This window comes from Aquarana catesbeiana, linkage group LG01, assembly GCF_042186555.1.
Source record: "Aquarana catesbeiana isolate 2022-GZ linkage group LG01, ASM4218655v1, whole genome shotgun sequence".
Classification (NCBI taxonomy): domain Eukaryota; kingdom Metazoa; phylum Chordata; class Amphibia; order Anura; family Ranidae; genus Aquarana; species Aquarana catesbeiana.
The window spans coordinates 877,181,478-877,198,627 of record NC_133324.1 but is presented as its reverse complement, the minus strand read 5'-3'; the positions used below and the strand labels follow the sequence as shown (position 1 = coordinate 877,198,627).

General features: G+C 46.3%; 1 protein-coding gene across 1 annotated transcript in view; it reads left to right on the top strand.

Moving 5' to 3' along the window:
* EVC2 (EvC ciliary complex subunit 2) overlaps nt 1–17,150 on the top strand; it is a 321,014-nt gene that overhangs the window by 224,398 nt on the left and 79,466 nt on the right. The window contains exon 15 of the mRNA XM_073610268.1: nt 15,604–15,808. Within this exon, the coding sequence (XP_073466369.1) occupies nt 15,604–15,808 (205 nt within the window). The remainder of the gene's footprint in view (nt 1–15,603; nt 15,809–17,150) is intronic.

The following is a 17,150-nucleotide window of genomic DNA, read 5'->3' as shown; positions in this document are numbered from 1 at the left end:
GTCTGATTTCATACAAATTGAAAGTGTTTAGGTTTGACCTCATATTATATGGTTTTGGTAAATCTAAAGGAAAATTGTATAATTTATGACCAGCTGAACAACTTCAGCTCCGGAAGGATTTACCCCCTTAATGACCATTTTCTTGCGGTACGGCGCTGCGTCGATTTAACTGACAATTGCGGTCATGCGACATTGTACACAAACAAAATTTATGTCCTTTTTTCCCACAAATAGAGCTTTCTTTTGGTGGTATTTGATCACCTCTGCGGTTTTTATTTTTTGCGCTAGAAACAAAAGAAGACCTTTTTTGCTATAATAAATATCCAAAAAAAAAGTCTTCATCGGTTTAGGCCAATATGTATTCTTCTACATATTTTTGGTGAAAAAAAAAACCCCACAATAAGTGTATATTGATTGGTTATAGCATCTACAAAATAGGGGATATATTTATGGCATTTTTATTATTATTATTATTTTTTTTTACTAGTAATGAATAAATGACACCGGCAGGGAAGGGGTTAACACTAGGGGACGATCAAGGGATTAAGTGTTCCCTAGGGAGGTGTTTCTAACTGTGGGGGGAGTGGACTGATGGAGGAGAGAGATCGCTGTTCCTGATCACTAGGAACAGCAGTTCTCTCTCTACTCCTCTGATAGAATGGGGATCTGTTTGATTACATTGGCAGAACCCCATTCTGGCTCTCTGTAAGAATTCTAAAGAATATATAAAGCAGAAGACAGCAGATATACATGTAACACCTATGTAGGGAGATTTGTTTCATCCCTGTGTATCGTCTGAGACTGTTCACTTCACTGGGTATATGTGAGGGTTTACATCCACTTTAAGTCTTTTCACTACAAGTTTTTAGGGCACTGGAGATCATCAAATGTATGTTTAACCACTTCAGCCCCGGAAGGATTTACCCCCTTCCTGACCAGAGCACTTTTTACAATTTGGCACTGCGTCGCTTTAACTGCTAATTGCGTGGTCATGCAATGCTGTACCCAAACGAAATTTGCGTCCTTTTCTTCCCACAAATAGAGCTTTCTTTTGATGGTATTTGATCACCTCTGCGGTTTTTATTTTTTGCGCTATAAACGGAAAAAGACCGAAAATTTTGAAAAAAAATGATATTTTCTACTTTTTGTTATTAAAAAAATCCAATAAACTCAATTTTAGTCATACATTTAGGCCAAAATGTATTCGGCCACATATCTTTGGTAAAAAAAATGTCAATAAGCGTATATTTATTGGTTTGCGCAAAAGTTATAGCGTCTACAAACTAGGGTACATTTTCTAGAATTTACACAGCTTTTAGTTTATGACTGCCTATGTCAATTCTTGAGGTGCTAAAATGGCAGGGCAGTACAAAACCCCCCCCAAATGACACCATTTTGGAAAGTAGACACCCCAAGGAAATTGCTGAGAGGCATGTTGAGCCCATTGAATATTATTTTTTTTTGTTCCAAGTGATTGAATAATGACAAAAAAATAAAAACATTTACAAAAAGTTGTCACTAAATGATATATTGCTCACACAGGCCATGGGCATATGTGGAATTGCACCCCAAAATACATTTAGCTTCTTCTCTTGAGTATGGGGATACCACATGTGTGGGACTTTTTGGGAGCCTAGCCGCGTACGGGGACCCGAAAACCAATCACCGCCTTCAGGATTTCTAAGGGCGTAAATTTTTGATTTCACTCTTCACTGCCTATCACAGTTTCAGAGGCCATGGAATGCCCAGGTGGCACAAACCCCCCCCCCCCAAATGACCCTATTTTGGAAAGTAGACACCCCAAGCTATTTACTGAGAGGCATGGTGAGTATTTTGCAGCTCTCATTTGTTTTTGAAAATGAAGAAAGACAAGAAAAAACATTTGATTTTTTCAATTTTCAAAACTCTGTGACAAAAAGTGAGGTCTGCAAAATACTCACTATAGCTCTCAGCAAATATCTTGGGGTGTCAACTTTCCAAAATAGGGTCATTTGGGTGGGGGGGTTGTGCCATCTGGGCATTCCATGGCCTCCGAAACTGTGATAGTCAGTGAAGAGTGAAATCAAAAATTTACGCCCTTAGAAAGCCTGAAGGCGGTGCTTGGTTTTCGGGGTCCCATACGCGGCTAGGCTCCCAAAAAGTCTCACACATGTGGTATCCCCATACTCAGGAGAAGCAACAGAATGTATTTTGGGGTGTAATTTCACATATTCCCATGGCATGTTTGAGCAATATATCATTTAGTGACAACTTTGTGCAAAAAAAAAAAAATTTGTCTTTTTCCTGCAACTTGTGTCACAATATAAAATATTCCATGGACTCGATATGCCTCTCAGCAAATAGCTTGGGGTGTCTACTTTCCAAAATGGGGTCATTTGGGGGGGTTTTGAACTGTCCTGGCATTTTATGCACAACATTTAGAAGCTTATGTCACACATCACCCACTCTTCTAACCACTTGAAGACAAAGCCCTTTCTGACACTTTTTGTTTACATGAAAAAATTATTTTTTTTTGCAAGAAAATTACTTTGAACCCCCAAACATTATATTTTTTTTAAAGCAAATGCCCTATAGATTAAAATGGTGGGTGTTTAATTTTTTTTTTCACACAGTATTTGCGCAGCGATTTTTTAAACGCATTTTTTTGGAAAAAAACACACTTTTTTTAATTTTTAATGCACTAAAACACACTATATTGCCCAAATGTTTGATGAAATAAAAAAGATGATCTTAGGCCGAATACATGGATACCAAACATGACATGCTTTAAAATTGCGCACAAACGTGCAGTGGCGACAAACTAAATACATTTTTAAAAGCCTTTAAAAGCCTTTACAGGTTACCACTTTGGATTTACAGAGGAGGTCTACTGCTAAAATTACTGCCCTCAATCTGACCTTCGCGGTGATACCTCACTTGCATGGTGCAATTGCTGTTTACATTTGAAGCCAGACCGACGCTTGCGTTCGCCTTTGCGCGAGAGCAGGGGGAGGCAGGGGTGCTTTTTTTTTTTTTTTCTTTATTATTTTTTTGCTTTTTTTATCTTATTTTTAAATTGTTCCTTTCATTTTTTTTTAATCATTTTTATTGTTATCTCAGGGAATGTAAATATCCCCTATGATAGCAATAGATAGTGACAGGTACTCTTTTTTGAAAAAATTGGGGTCTATTAGACCCTAGATCTCTCCTCTGCCCTCAAAGCATCTGACCACACCAAGATCGGTGTGATAAAATGCCTTCCCAATTTCCCAATGGCGCTGTTTACATCCGGCGAAATCTAAGTCATGAAATGCTCGTAGCTTCCGGTTTCTTAGGCCATAGAGATGTTTGGAGCCACTCTGGTCTCTGATCAGCTCTATGGTCAGCTGGCTGAATCACCGGCTGCATTCTCAGGCTCCCTGTTGGGACAGGAGAGCCAGAGAAAAACATCGAAGACGGTGGGGGGGGGGGACATTCCTGCATTCCTGCTTGTAAAAGCAGTCTAGAGGCTAATTAGCCGCTAGGATTGCTTTTACATGAAAGCCGACCGCTGGCTGAAAAGAATGATACCAAGATGATACCTAAACCTGCAGGCATCATTCTGGTATAACCACTCAAATTCCAGCAACATACCAGTACGTTGCTGGTCCTTGTTGGGCATATATTGTAATCTTTTTTTTTTTTTCATGCAGCCTGTGGGTTGAACGAAGAAAAGAGATTGATCGGTGGGTATGCCCACCATTAGAATATCTCCCTTCATCCACCCACTTCTAATGATGGGCATACATGCACCATTTATATATGCCGAAGCATGGGGGCATCCTCCCGCAAAAGGTAGGAGCAAATCGCTCCTCTGCCCCTGCTGCCCCCATGCTTCAGCATATATCACCTCCACTGGAGTCACGGCTTTATATATCGTGGGAACAAACGCTGTTGTTGTCAAGATAAATAAATCCGCGCTGCAGCTGAATGGTTAACAATAAAACATGGTAAACAGTAAAGTATAAAAAACTGCATACCTGAAAAGCAAACATGATAACACATAATAACAATAAAACATTGCAGAATAGAATACAGTAAAAAAAGAGCAGAACAATAGAGAGAGAATAGAGAGAGTGAGAACAATAAAACGACAACTATTTTTTAAATTTTTTAATATATATTTTTTTTGTTTATTTTTTTGTTTTTTCTGTAACTGTAACTTTTGTAACTGTAACCGATTCCAGGTTCGGGTCTCTCAAAATGCGATGGCATCTTGGGAGACCCTGTGAAAGTTTGCCTAATCTGTGCAATGCTGTATGCTAATACTCAACTAGTGTATGGTAGCGTTCAAAACATTCACCAATGCAAAGACCAGGATTGTCAAGACAGGAGGGACAATAATAGCGGGTGTCACGCCTATATCCGCGCTTGCTGCAGACACAACATCTTTTTTGGGGGGTTCGTTGGGTAAGGGTACTCGGGAGGACCTAAAGAAAATGCCTCTCATGCATCCGACTGCATTTGGTTGGGGATGTGAATGGGGGAGGTACGGGCGCTGCAGAAGTGGTGGGTTCCCAATTAGGATTGGCGAATGCAGCAGGGCCTGTGTTTATCTTCTTGGTGGCAGTGGGACACTACTTGAACTGCACTTATGGGACTCGGCACGTCACCAAGTGTTACTGCAGTGCTGGTTTGACTATGACCGGGGTGTACTAGGCCACTGGTGCTTGCAAGTTCACCCAAACGCTACCAAAAAAACTGTTAGCGATCACAGGGATCAGGCCTGACTCTGCGAACACTGCAGTTATGCGTTTAGTGTTTTGTAAGTGACAGTGATCGATCGATACTGCACTTGGGTGGGCTGGGCGGAGGGGCAAAACGCAGGTGCTAGCAGGTATCTGGGCTGATCCCGCTAACACTGCGTTTTTGGAAACCCTAAACTGCTGGGGACGCTAGTATAGATCTGATCGGATCAGATATTGATCCGTTCAGATACTATACCACTGAGGGAGGTGTATGGTGCATGCGTGGGTGTTAGCGGTACTGGCGCTAACCTGACGCTGCCTGGGGCGACGCAGACCCTATCTGACCCTAAAACCTAACATATCACCGCCGGGTGATCAGGGGGCTAAACCTTTATTAGGTAATAAACGGCGGGTGCCTTGACACTATAAAAAATAAATTAACTAACCAGCATCACCCATAACAGTTATACGGTGATCACTGGTGAAAGGGTTAACTAGGGGGCAATCAAGGGGTTAAAACCTTTGTTAGGTAGTATATGGGGGTCCTTGACGCTATAAAACGCTGACGGCCAACCTATATATTTACCTCCCTAACTAGCGTCACCAGTGACACTAATACAGCGATCAGAAAAATGATCGCTTAGTGACACTGGCGACGGGGGGTGATCAAGGGGTTAAAACTTTATTAGGGGGGGTTAGGGGGGTACCCTAGACCTAAAGGGGGCTAACCCTAACTGCCCTACCACACTAACTGTCACAAACTGACACCAATGCAGTAATCAGAAAAAAAAAAACTGTTTGGTGTCACTGTGACAGGGGGTGGGGGGGTGATCGGGGGGTGATCGGGGGGTGATGGGGGGTGAAAAGTATGCCTGGCGTGTTCTACTGTGTGTGTGTGTTGTGCACTCACATCAATGTCTTCTCTCCTCGGCGCCGGAACGGAAAATACCGATCCTAGGAGAGATGACATCACTTCCTCTGCTGCTGTTTACTATACAGCAGCAGAGGAAGGATTGAAGGATTTCATTGGCTGGGGGTGATCGCGAGGGGGGGGCACGAATGGATGGGCTCCCCCTCACCTCTGATTGCTCCCGGACAGAAGCCAACCGCCTCGGGCACCGGGGGGTCTGGTCGGACCCCCCGCCCCCGCGGGAGGCAGATCACGTACAGGTACGTGATTTTGCCTGCCCGTGCCATTCTGCCGCAATATATCTGCGTGAGGCGGTCGGCAAGTGGTTAATATACAGAATCATTTATTTCTTGTCAGTTCCTCTGAGAAGGATGTTTTATCTGCTGTAAAAATGTTTCTCTTTTGTTCATTGACAGAAACAGTGCTCCATTATTCAGAACCATAGGGTTATATCGCCCCCTACAGGAGTAGGACACTAGGCAGAAAAAAGACTTGGCTACGCCTATGGGCAGTCCTAGGTGATATACACCCCCCTCTCTGCTATAGGCCTTCAATTTTTTTCTGCCTAGTCAGGAGTAAGGACCTAGTTCCCTGCTGGGATCTCTGGTCCTGGCAATTTTTTGTTTTTTCTTTTTAAACTACTTTTTTTCTCTTGGATTTTTTTCCTGTGAGATCTACAATCAACTGCCAGACTGGGCGACGGGCTGGACACTAAGATCCAGTGGTCTCCCCAGTCTGGCCAGTGAACGCATGCAGACAGCAGCTACGCGCTAGGTCGGCCGCGACATAGCCCCACTGGACGGGGGCATGCCCTGCGAGTTAAACGTTTTGTGAGGTCGCATACGTCCGGACCTCGGCCTGTGTTGCAGCCTTCCTCATGGCCGTTCTGCAGCGAGGAGGATCTGTCTGGGAGTGTTACCCGCGCACTTCGCTGGAGCGGTAAGTAAGGGGCCCTCTCTCCTTCCCTAGAGTGGTGTGGGGCGCAGGTATTCCCTGGGGTTGTCGATCCCTCTGGGATTCTCCTCCACACCCCCCCTTCCCCGGGTGAGGCCCAGGCCTCTGGCCTAGGTGCTTCGGACACTCTGTCCACCGCCCCTCCAGGGTTGTCACTATCAGGGGGAGACCACTTGGCACCTGCTGGATGGTTGGGCGGGTGACCAGGTATCTGCAGATCCTCGCCCCCCTGTGGCGGGCCTCCACTAATTTAGGCCGCGGCTTTGCGGCATACCGACCAGGCGACGTGTGGGGCAGCCCTAGAGCGGGCGGCAGAGGCCGCCGCCTTCCGTTGGGTGCATCCGCCCTCCTCCCTTTAGCTCTGCTTGGTCTGGTCCTCCCTCAGCTCTGCTTGGTCTGGTCCCCCCCGCGGGCGGCCAAAAATTTAGGCTGCGGCTTTTGCGGCCTACCAACCAGGCGACATGTGGGGCGGCCCTGGAGCGGGAGGCAGAGGCCGCCGCTTTCCATGGGGGGCATCCGCCCTCCTTCCTCGGACCTGCTTTGGTCCCCTGCGGACCTGCTCACTCGCGGCGGGCAGCCGAAAATTTAGGCCGTGGCCCGCTAGTTGGCACGGCCACGCTGGACACCTTCTTCCAGAGGGACGGCGCTGTGGAGGCTCTGAGGGCGACCCCCTTTTGGGGGGTTGTTCAAGTGGGCCCTCCGTAGGCCCCCCGGTGAGGGGCCTTAGTAGATGCCCCCTGTGAGGGGTCTCAGCCAGTGCCCCCTGTGAGGGGTCCAATGGTGCCCCCTGTGTGGGGTATCAGTAGGTGCCCCGGTGCGGGGCCTCGGCCGGTGCCCCTTGTGAGGAGCCCTGGTCAGCGTCCCCTGTGCAGGGCCTCGGTCGACGTCCCCTGTGTGGACCTCAGTCGACGTCCCCTGTGTGGGACCTCAGTCGACGTCCCCTGTGTGGGACCTCAGTCGACACCCCCATGCAGGGCCTAAGGGGGCGGAGGTCTCAGTCGGCGACCCCCCCCCCCCCGAGTTCTTTGCAGTTTCACAGGTGGCTCTTAAACATATAGGCTAGTAAATGGTGCCCCCGCCCTCCCCTGCCTCATCGGTCTCGACTGATTCTATGTCTGGCTCTGCAGTTGTGGATGTGGCCCACCTTGCGGGGTTGGTGGTCACACTCCCTGTCCTGTCAGTTAGTGAGGTTGTTCCTCCACAACTGCAGTGGTGCACAAGAAGGTGCTGGTTGTCACTTTTATTACGTCTGTGCGGGAAACTATAAAAATGGAGGATGCAGCTGTGACTGCAGCGGAAGTGCCGGTCCCCTTGGCACCCATAAACTGTCTTGCACGGAAAAAGCGTTCCCTTCTCCCTCCTATTTTGGAATACTTGTTTGTGAAGACTGAGAGTGTCCAAAGCGCCCCTTTGTGGTTTCAAAGACGCTTCGCTGTGAGGTACCTCTTTGTGGGGTCCCTTCCTTAAAGAGTGGACTGTTCCACCAGTAGTGGATCCCCCTGTCTCTAGGGTGACCATGATTCTGGTAGATGAGTCTCCAGCTTTTAAGGATCCAGCTGACATTCCTGGAGGGAGAGCAGATTCCCTCTGCTTTTGCTGAGTTGACGGACCAGTTGGTCTGGGGGCTGCAGTTTGTATGCGATGCCTCTTGGACGCAGTTCCCCTGGTTGCTAAGCTCTGTTTCTGTAGTGGTGCTTAGACATGTATTGTGGCTTAAGTGTTGGCCTGCAGACTGGGCTTCTAAAAAAGCTCGGACTGGGTTACCATTTCAAGGCAATTATCTGTTTGGGGCTACCCTGGATGACATCATTACAAGTCTCACAGGAGGGAAGTATACATCTATTCCACAGTCTGAAATGGGGAAAAGGGCCTCATAGCGGATGCGGTCCTTCTTCTTGGCACGCAATGGACCTGGTCTGGTGAGCCGAGAGCGGGGTTCCCTAGAGCCACGGACAAGGCCCCTTCAGCATGAAGACGCGCCTTCACCTATGTCTTAGTGTTCCGTCCTTGAACCCCAAAAAGGATTTTTTCCTTCCAAAAGGGGTCTGTCATCGGACTGTTGGCAGTTCTCCTTGGGGCTGTGCAAGCCCTGTTGCTTCAGGGTGTGCTTGTCCCAGGTTCCAGTGGGTACAGAAGGTCAGAATGGAGTCCATCCGCATGGTGGTTGCGTTCCTTCATCATGGGGACTTCCTGGTTTCTGTCGACATCACGGATGCTTATTTACGCACTCCAATGTGTGCCCAACACCAACACTTCCTTCGTTTTACTGTGGAAGAAGAGCATTATCAGCTCGCGTTGTTGGCCTTTGGTCTCGCCTCCACTCCTCGCGTATTCACAAAGGTGTTGGCCCCAGTTCTTGCATGGTTACGTCAGCGGGGGATTGCGGTCCTGGGCTGCCTGGATGACCTTCTTCTGTGAGCAGAGTCCTCTGCTACCCTGAGGGGTGATGTAACTCGCTATACAGACCACAGTTTTCAGTTGGCTTCTATACTACCTGAAGTCTGCTCTGGCTCCTTCCAGAAAATTGGATTATCTGCGCCTGACTCTGGTTTCATCTCTGGCCAGAGTGTTTCTTCCTCTGGACAAACTCCAAAAGTTGCATGCTGCGCTTCAACTACTGTTGTCTCGCAGGTGGGCCTCCCTGTGGTCCTGCATGTGGGTGTTGGGCCTGATGGTATTTACCTTTGAGGCAGTTCCATTTGCGCAGTTCTATGCAAGCTCCCTTCAAGTGAGATCCTGGCGTAAAGTGCCCGAGGTCTCTGGGCTATCAGATTCAGCTGAGCAAGAAAACCGGGGGTCCCTGGTCTGGTGGCTTTGCTCTCCGTGATTTTGGCAGAACACATTCTTTCTCCCCTTGTGTTGGACAGTGGTTACCACCAATGCCAGTCTGTCCGGGTGGGGAGGTGTCCTGGGACTGGGTCCTGCTCAGGGTCGTTGGACGCTGAAGAAATCCGGACTGCCGATCAGTATCCTGGGACTTCGAGCGATCAGACTATGTATGGATCATGGAGGTCGACTTCAGGGGCTCCTGGTACAGATCCAGTCAGACGTTGCCACAGTGATGGCCTATGTCCATCACCAGGGCGGAACGAGGAGTGTGTTGGCAGCCCTGACAGTAGCCAGCATCCTCCAGTGGGCAGAATGCCTTGTTCCGGCCCTCTCTGTCGTATGCATTCTAGGAGTGGAAAACTGTCAGGCGGTTGCCTCAGTCGGCCAGTGTTGGTCAACGGGGTGGTCCCTTCACCAGGACATGTTTCATCCGATATGTCTCCGATTGGGCACTCCAGAGGTAGATCTGTTGGCGCCCCGGCTTAACGGAATGGTACTGAGGTTTCTGGCAAGGTCACGGGATCCTCTGGTGGTCACTGCAGACACTCTGGTGGCCCGTGGGGCCAGTATAGTCGGATCTACTCCTCTCTTCTTCTCAAGCTTCTGGCGCGGCTTTTGAGCAGGTTCGAGACCAAAGGGATTCCAGTCATTCCAGTGGGCCCAGATTGCCTTGACGGTCTTGGTACGCTGACCTGGTGCGCTTGGTCGCTGACTTCCCTTGGCGACTGCCTCTCAGGGAGGTTCTACTGTCCCAAGGGCCGATCTTCCATCCTGCTTCAGACGCTGGTTTTGAAGGCCTGGCTGTTATGAGCCAGGTGCTGAAGTTACGACGCTGCTGAAGGTTAGGAAACCTTCCTCTAGGAAGATTTACCACCGGACGTGGATAGCATACATATCCTGGTGTTAGGCGCTTGGCATTTACCCTCGTTCTTACTCGATGGTTTGGATTTCCACCTTCCTTCACGGGGGGGGGGTTGATCAGAACTTGGCTTTGAGTACCATCGAGGGCCAGGTGTCGGCTTTGGTGGTTTTCTTCGGCGTCCCTTGGTCTTGCACTCTCTGGTGCATACTCTTAATCAAGAGGTTCAACACCTGCCTCCACCGGTGCGGTCTCTTCTACCACCATGGGATCTGCTCTTGGTGCGTTTGGTTCTACAGGAGCCTCTCTTTGTAAATATTATGGAGGTTCCTCTGCTGCTCTGTCCCAGAAGATGGCTTTTTTGGTTGCTATCGCCTCTTTATGAAGAGTGTCGGGACTGTAGGCATTTCCATGTCATACTTATCTGGTGATCCACAAAGATGAAGTGGTTCTTCGCCCTTGTCCGTGGTTCCTTCCTCTGATTGCTTTTGACTGATGGTTTATGTATTGGTGACTGCTCCTTTGGCCTCATTTGCCCACCTCATTCAAAGTCCCAACCTTCCTGTTTTATGTATGCACAGGGATGGAGACCCAGTGTCTCATTTAAAGTCCCAACCTCGTCCATTAACTCCTCTGATTGCTTTTGACTAAGGACATTGTATTGCCTTGCCTGTGTCCCAGGTCAAAATGTCCTAAGGGATTTACCTTACATGCCCTGGATGTGTTTGGGCGATTCGGGTGTATTTGGCAGTCACAGGGTCTTTTCGGAGATCAGACTCACTGTTTGTGATCACGGACAGGCCAAAATAGGGGCTGCCTGCTTTTTCTGCGACCTTTCTAGATGGATCAGACAGACGATGACTCTGGTCTATTCTATCAGGGGTTGGGTTCCTCCTTTCCCTGTTACGGCGCATTCTACTTGGCTGCTTACTGCTTCTTGAGCCTTCCATCATCAGGCATCAGCTGCGCTGGTTTGCAAGGTGGCCACTTGATCGCTGGTGTACACTTTAGCAAAATTCTACAATGTGGATGTGCTGGCATTTGAGGATGCTTCTTTTGGCCGCAAGGTGTTGCGGGCTACTGTTTGGGGGGTCTAATCTCTCTTGGTGGTGTATTGTTCAGGTTAGGCTCCAGTTGTTCTGTGTTGAGCTCCTGTTACCTGTTGGCTCTTTTGTTAGCCTTGGGATTTTCGTTGTCTCACCCCTCATGTTTGGCACTGCTTTGGGACGTCCTTATGGTTCTAAATAATGGAGCTGTGTCTCTCAATGAACGAAAGAGAAAATGGGATTTTTGACTTACCGTAAAATCCATTTCTCTGAGTTCATTGACAGACACAGCACCCATCCCTCTAAGGAGTTTTGATGCTTCTGACACTGCTTGTTACTAAACTGAAGGCCTATAGCAGAGAGGGGGGAGTATATCACCTAGGACTGCCCATAGGCATAGCCAAGTCTTTTTTATGCCTAGTGTCTTACTCCTGTAGGGGGCAATAAAACTCTATGGTTCTGAATAATGGAGTGCTGTGTTTGTCAATGAACTCAGAGAAATGGATTTTACAATAAGTCAAAAATCCCATTTTTTATATTTAAGAAATGTGACATTTTCATTTGAGAATCTCACTCCCTTGCCTTTCAGTTGCTGATCAGCAAGGATGTCCATCTTGGCATTCTTGCCAATTGGCTGTTTTACCAAATCATCTAGCAGTGCTTATTAAAGCTACATTTTTTTGGGGGGGGGGGTTCTTTTTTTGAGGAGCTTTGGACATCCAATTATTGGAATTCTTATGGGTAGAGCTCCAAAGGGATGAAGCTAAGGGGAAAATAATACTGGGAATATGCTATAGGCCCCCTAACCTGAGGGAGGAGGGGGAGGCGGACCTCCTATCACAATTTTGGATTAGCAGCAAGGATGGGAAGTGTTATCATAATGGGGTATTTTAATTATCCAGACATAGACTGTGTGGAGGGAACCATACATTCGTCTAAGGCTCGCCAGTTCCTAAATGTCTTGCAGGACAATTTCATGGGTCAGATGGTAGACGCACCAACAAGAAATAAAGCATTACTAGATCTACTGATTACCAACAATACAAATCTTAGGAACAAAGAACATGGAGGAGAGATGGGTTCGCTTTAAGAGCATATTAAATAAGGGCATTAGCCAGTGCATCCTATTGGGTAATAAATTTAAAAGAGCGAACAAAAGTCCTGGATGGCCCAACGCCAATGTAAAAATGCATATAAAAGCAAAAGATAAGGCCTGCAAAAAATACCGGGTTGAGGGATCATCATCAGCATTCAAACTTTATAAAGAATGCAACAAGAAATGTAAGGGTACAATTAGGGCGGCTAACATAGAACACGAAAGACACATAGCGGAGGAGAGCAAAAAAAAATCCCTAGAAATTCTTTAAGTATGTAAACAGTAAAAAGGAGGACAGACCATCCTGGCCCCATAAAGAATAAGCAAGGACATCTGGTTACAAAGGATGGGGAGATGGCAAAGGTATTGAATTTAGTCTTCTCCTCAGTCTTCACAAGGCAATTTAGGGGGCTTCATTAACCAAAACTGCAGTGTTTATCCTCGTGACACATCACAGGAAGCACCCTTATGGCTAACAGAGGACAATATTAGAATTAGACTTTGGAAACTTAACATTAATAAATCACCGGGACCGGATGGTACTTGGGAAACTCAGTCAAGTAGTTGCCAGACCATGGTTCCTAATTTTTACTGACAGTCTACTGACTGGAATGGTACCAGTGGATTGGAGAAAAGCCAATGTAGCACCAATATTTAAAAAGGGCCCAAAATAAATTCCTGGGAATTATGCAAGCTCTTGGAGGGGATGATAAGGGACTATATACAAGATTTTAGTAATGAAAATGGTATCATTAGCAGTAATCAGCATGGATTCATGAAGAATTGTTCTTGCCAAATCATCTATTTACCTTCTATGAGGAGGTGAACTACCATCTAGATTAAGGAAGGCCCGTAAACGTGGTGTATCTGGATTTTGCAAAAGTACTTGACGCAGTTCCCCATAAACATTTACTGTACAAAATAAGGTCCGTTGGCATGGACCATAGGGTGAGTACATGGATTGAAAACTGGCTACAAGGGCAAGTTCAGAGGGTGGTGATAAATGGGGAGTACTCGGAATGGTCAGCGGTGAGTAGTGGGGGTTCTGTGCTGGGACCATTCCTATTTAATTTGTTCATAAATGACCTGGAGAATGGAATAAACAGTTCAATCTCTGTATTTGCAGACGGCACTAAGCTAAGCAGGGCAATAACTTCTCCGCAGGATGTGGAAACCTTGCAAGAAGATCTGCACAAATTAATGGGGTGGGCAACTACATGGCAAATGAGGTTCAATGTTGAAAAATGTAAAATAATGCATTTGGGTGGCAAAAATATGAATGCAATCTATACACTAGGGGGAGAACCTCTGGGGGAATCTAGGATGGAAAATTACCTGGGGGTCCTAGTAGATGATAGGCTCAGCAATGGCATGCAATACCAAGCTGCTGCTAACAAAGCAAACCGAATATTGGCATGCATTAAAAAAGTGATTAACTCCAAGGATAAAGCGATAATTCTCCCACTCTTCAAGATTTTGGTCCGGCTGCACCTAGAGTATGCTGTCCAGTTTTGGGCACCAGTCCTCAGGAAGGATGTACTGGAAATGGAGCGAGTACAAAGAAGGGCAACAAAGCTAATAAAGGGTCTGGATGACATTAGTTATGAAGAAAGGTTACGAGCACTGAACGTATTCTCTCTGGAGAAGAGACGCTTGAGAGCGGATATGATTTCAATATACAAATAAGAGTGCTGCGCAGATAAATTGTCCATTCGATAATAGAATAATAAAAGGTGGGAGATGAGATCACCAGTGGATGGTCAAATGCCTAGGATAAGATCAGAGGTGACTAAAAAATCCCTTCACCATATATGGATGGCCCCTCACCTGCAATCTTCGACCTGAAACAGGTCACACAGCATGTAAACCAAACAGATGGTAAGCTGAAACAGGCGATAATAACTTCTCATATAATGCTCCCACTCTCGTCAGATGGCATATGAAAATAAAGCATAGACAATATAGTGCTCTCCGTTTCTAAAACTTTATTGCTAAAATAGAAAAAACTTGTTCACTCACAAAACAAAGCACTCAGATCCGAGTGCCGGCTGGATGGCGTGTGATCGTGAACTGGCTGACAGCCGCGGGTGACGTCATGCGCTCCTGGCCCCCGTACGCGTTACGTCCTGTGGGCGGGACTTCATCAGCGTGGGGCGGGTGGTGTCCCGCCCCACGCTGATGAAGTCCCGCCCACAGGACGTAACGCGTACGGGGGCCAGGAGCGCATGACGTCACCCGCGGCTGTCAGCCAGTTCACGCTCACACGCCATCCAGCCGGCACTCGGATCTGAGTGCTTTGTTTTGTGAGTGAACAAGTTTTTTCTATTTTAGCAATAAAGTTTTAGAAACGGAGAGCACTATATTGTCTATGCTTTATTTTCATATGCCATCTGACGAGAGTGGGAGCATTATATGAGAAGTTATTATCGCCTGTTTCAGCTTACCATCTGTTTGGTTTACATGCTGTGTGACCTGTTTCAGGTCGAAGATTGCAGGTGAGGGGCCATCCATATATGGTGAAGGGATTTTTTAGTCACCTCTGATCTTATCCTAGGCGTTTGACCATCCACTGGTGATCTCATCTCCCACCTTTTATTATTCTATTATCGAATGGACAATTTATCTGCGCAGCACTCTTATTTATATGATCTTTGAGGTTTTTGTTGAATTTGCCTTTGTGCTTGCTTGCATTTATTTTATATTGTTCTTGTGTCAGCGCTGAGTTGTTTTTTCATTTTTTCAATATACAAATACCATACTGGTGACCCCACAATAGGGATAAAACTTTTTTGCGGAAGGGAGTTTAACAAGACTCATTAAAATTAGAAGAAAAGAGGTTTAACCTTAAACTACGTAGAGGGTTCTTTACTGTAAGAGCGGCTAGGATGTGGAAATCCCTTCCACCGGCGGTGGTTACAGCGGGGGCATCAATAGTTTCAAAAAACAATGTAATACTGACATATAATCACACACATAGGTTGGACTTGATGGACTTGTGTCTTTTTTCAACCTCACCTACTATATAGCTATGTAACTCCAAACCTATATCAAAATATGAATATTTGATTTTGTAGCTTGCAACGGGTATTAATGAATTTATAGGTCAATCCTTTCCACTTTGATTGGTAAGGTATTTTGTGATGGCCCTTTTGTGCTTCTAAATTACCACCCTTTCTTGTTGTTGTGTGATTTGTGTTTATTAGGAAGGTTCTCCTGTTACCTTTGTGTGTATCTGAAGATGACGTACATAAAATACAGCAGGAGTTTCTCTGTGGATTCTCTCAGATGGACATTACTCTAGCTCTGCCTAAAATCCAGGGAAGGATTCTGCTCCAGAAGTATCAGAGTGACTGGAGGAGCCTTGAGATGCAGAAGATAGAGTACAGGTTACTGGAAACTGAACGGCAGGTAATATTTTCTGATTAACTCAGAGGTCTTTCATATTCTTCGCATTCACAGTTCAACTGTATATTTTATGAATTTTTCTGAAAAATTTTTTTTTTTTTACAAAGTGCAGAGAACATTTACATGACTCCATGCCTCATAAGAGCTCACATTCTAATGCCCCTAGCACAGCTGCAGAGGCATTCACACACACAAAACCCCCTAGAACCAGTTGCCGGGGAGATTATTTCTAATGTTTAGGAAAGCTGCTTAAAGCGGAGTTCCACCCAAAAGTGGAACTTCCGGTTTAGGTACTCCTCGCCCCTTGACATGACACAATTGGCATGTCTTTTTTTTGGGGGGGAGGGGGCTGGGTACCTGGTTTGGAGTGGAACTTCCTGTCCCACTTCTGACTTCTGGCCGCCTAGGCGACTCTCTCTCTCCCTGCCGGCAATGTTCTGGGACACATGACAGGTCCCAGAACATGGCTGCCTGGCCATTGACGGAGCACAGCGAGGCTCGCACATGTGCAGTGCGCGCCTGGCTGTGAAGCTGCAAACTGTCACAGCCGGGAGCCCACACTCACAATGTCGGCACCGCGAAGAGGAGGGGGAGAGAACGGAGGCTTCGGGTGGCCGCATCGCTGGACCGTGGGACAGGTGAGTGTCTGTTTATTAAAAGTCAGCAGCTACACTTTTTGCAGCTGCTGACTTTTAATAAACTCAAAAACCAGTGGAACTCCGCTTTAAATCTTGGGTAAAAATCTAATCTATTCAATATGGACCTGTTGCATTTGAAGCCAAATAAATAATGCCGCTTCACCTGTGCCCAACAGTGCAGCCTACCTGTGCCCAACAATGCAATTGGACCGTCCAATGGGTTTAGTAAGAGGTATTGTGAGTTTTTAAAGTTGTACATTTTTGTCACAATTTTTTGAAAAATTAAGAAATTACATTTTTTTTTTTCACAAAGTTGCATAGGCATATGTAAAATTCCACCCCGGAACACATTCTGCTATGCCTCCCGAGTATAGGGATACCATGTGGGAGACTTTTTCATAGCCTAGATACATAGAGGGGCCAAAAATCCAACCAACACCTTTGGGCTTTCAAAGAGCATACATTATGAGTCTGATTTCCTGACTATGTAACGTATTTATTGAGTCCCTGAAGTGCCAGGACAAGAGAAATGCCCACAAAATTACCTCATTTTGGAAAGCAAACACAAGGTATTTTCTGAAAGGCATGGTGAGTCTTTTGAAAATGCTGCAATTTGCAAAAAAATTGTGGCAAAAAATTACAAAGAAAATGAAAATTTATTTCTACACAAAATTGTAAATAAATATTTTTAACACACATCATAGGCA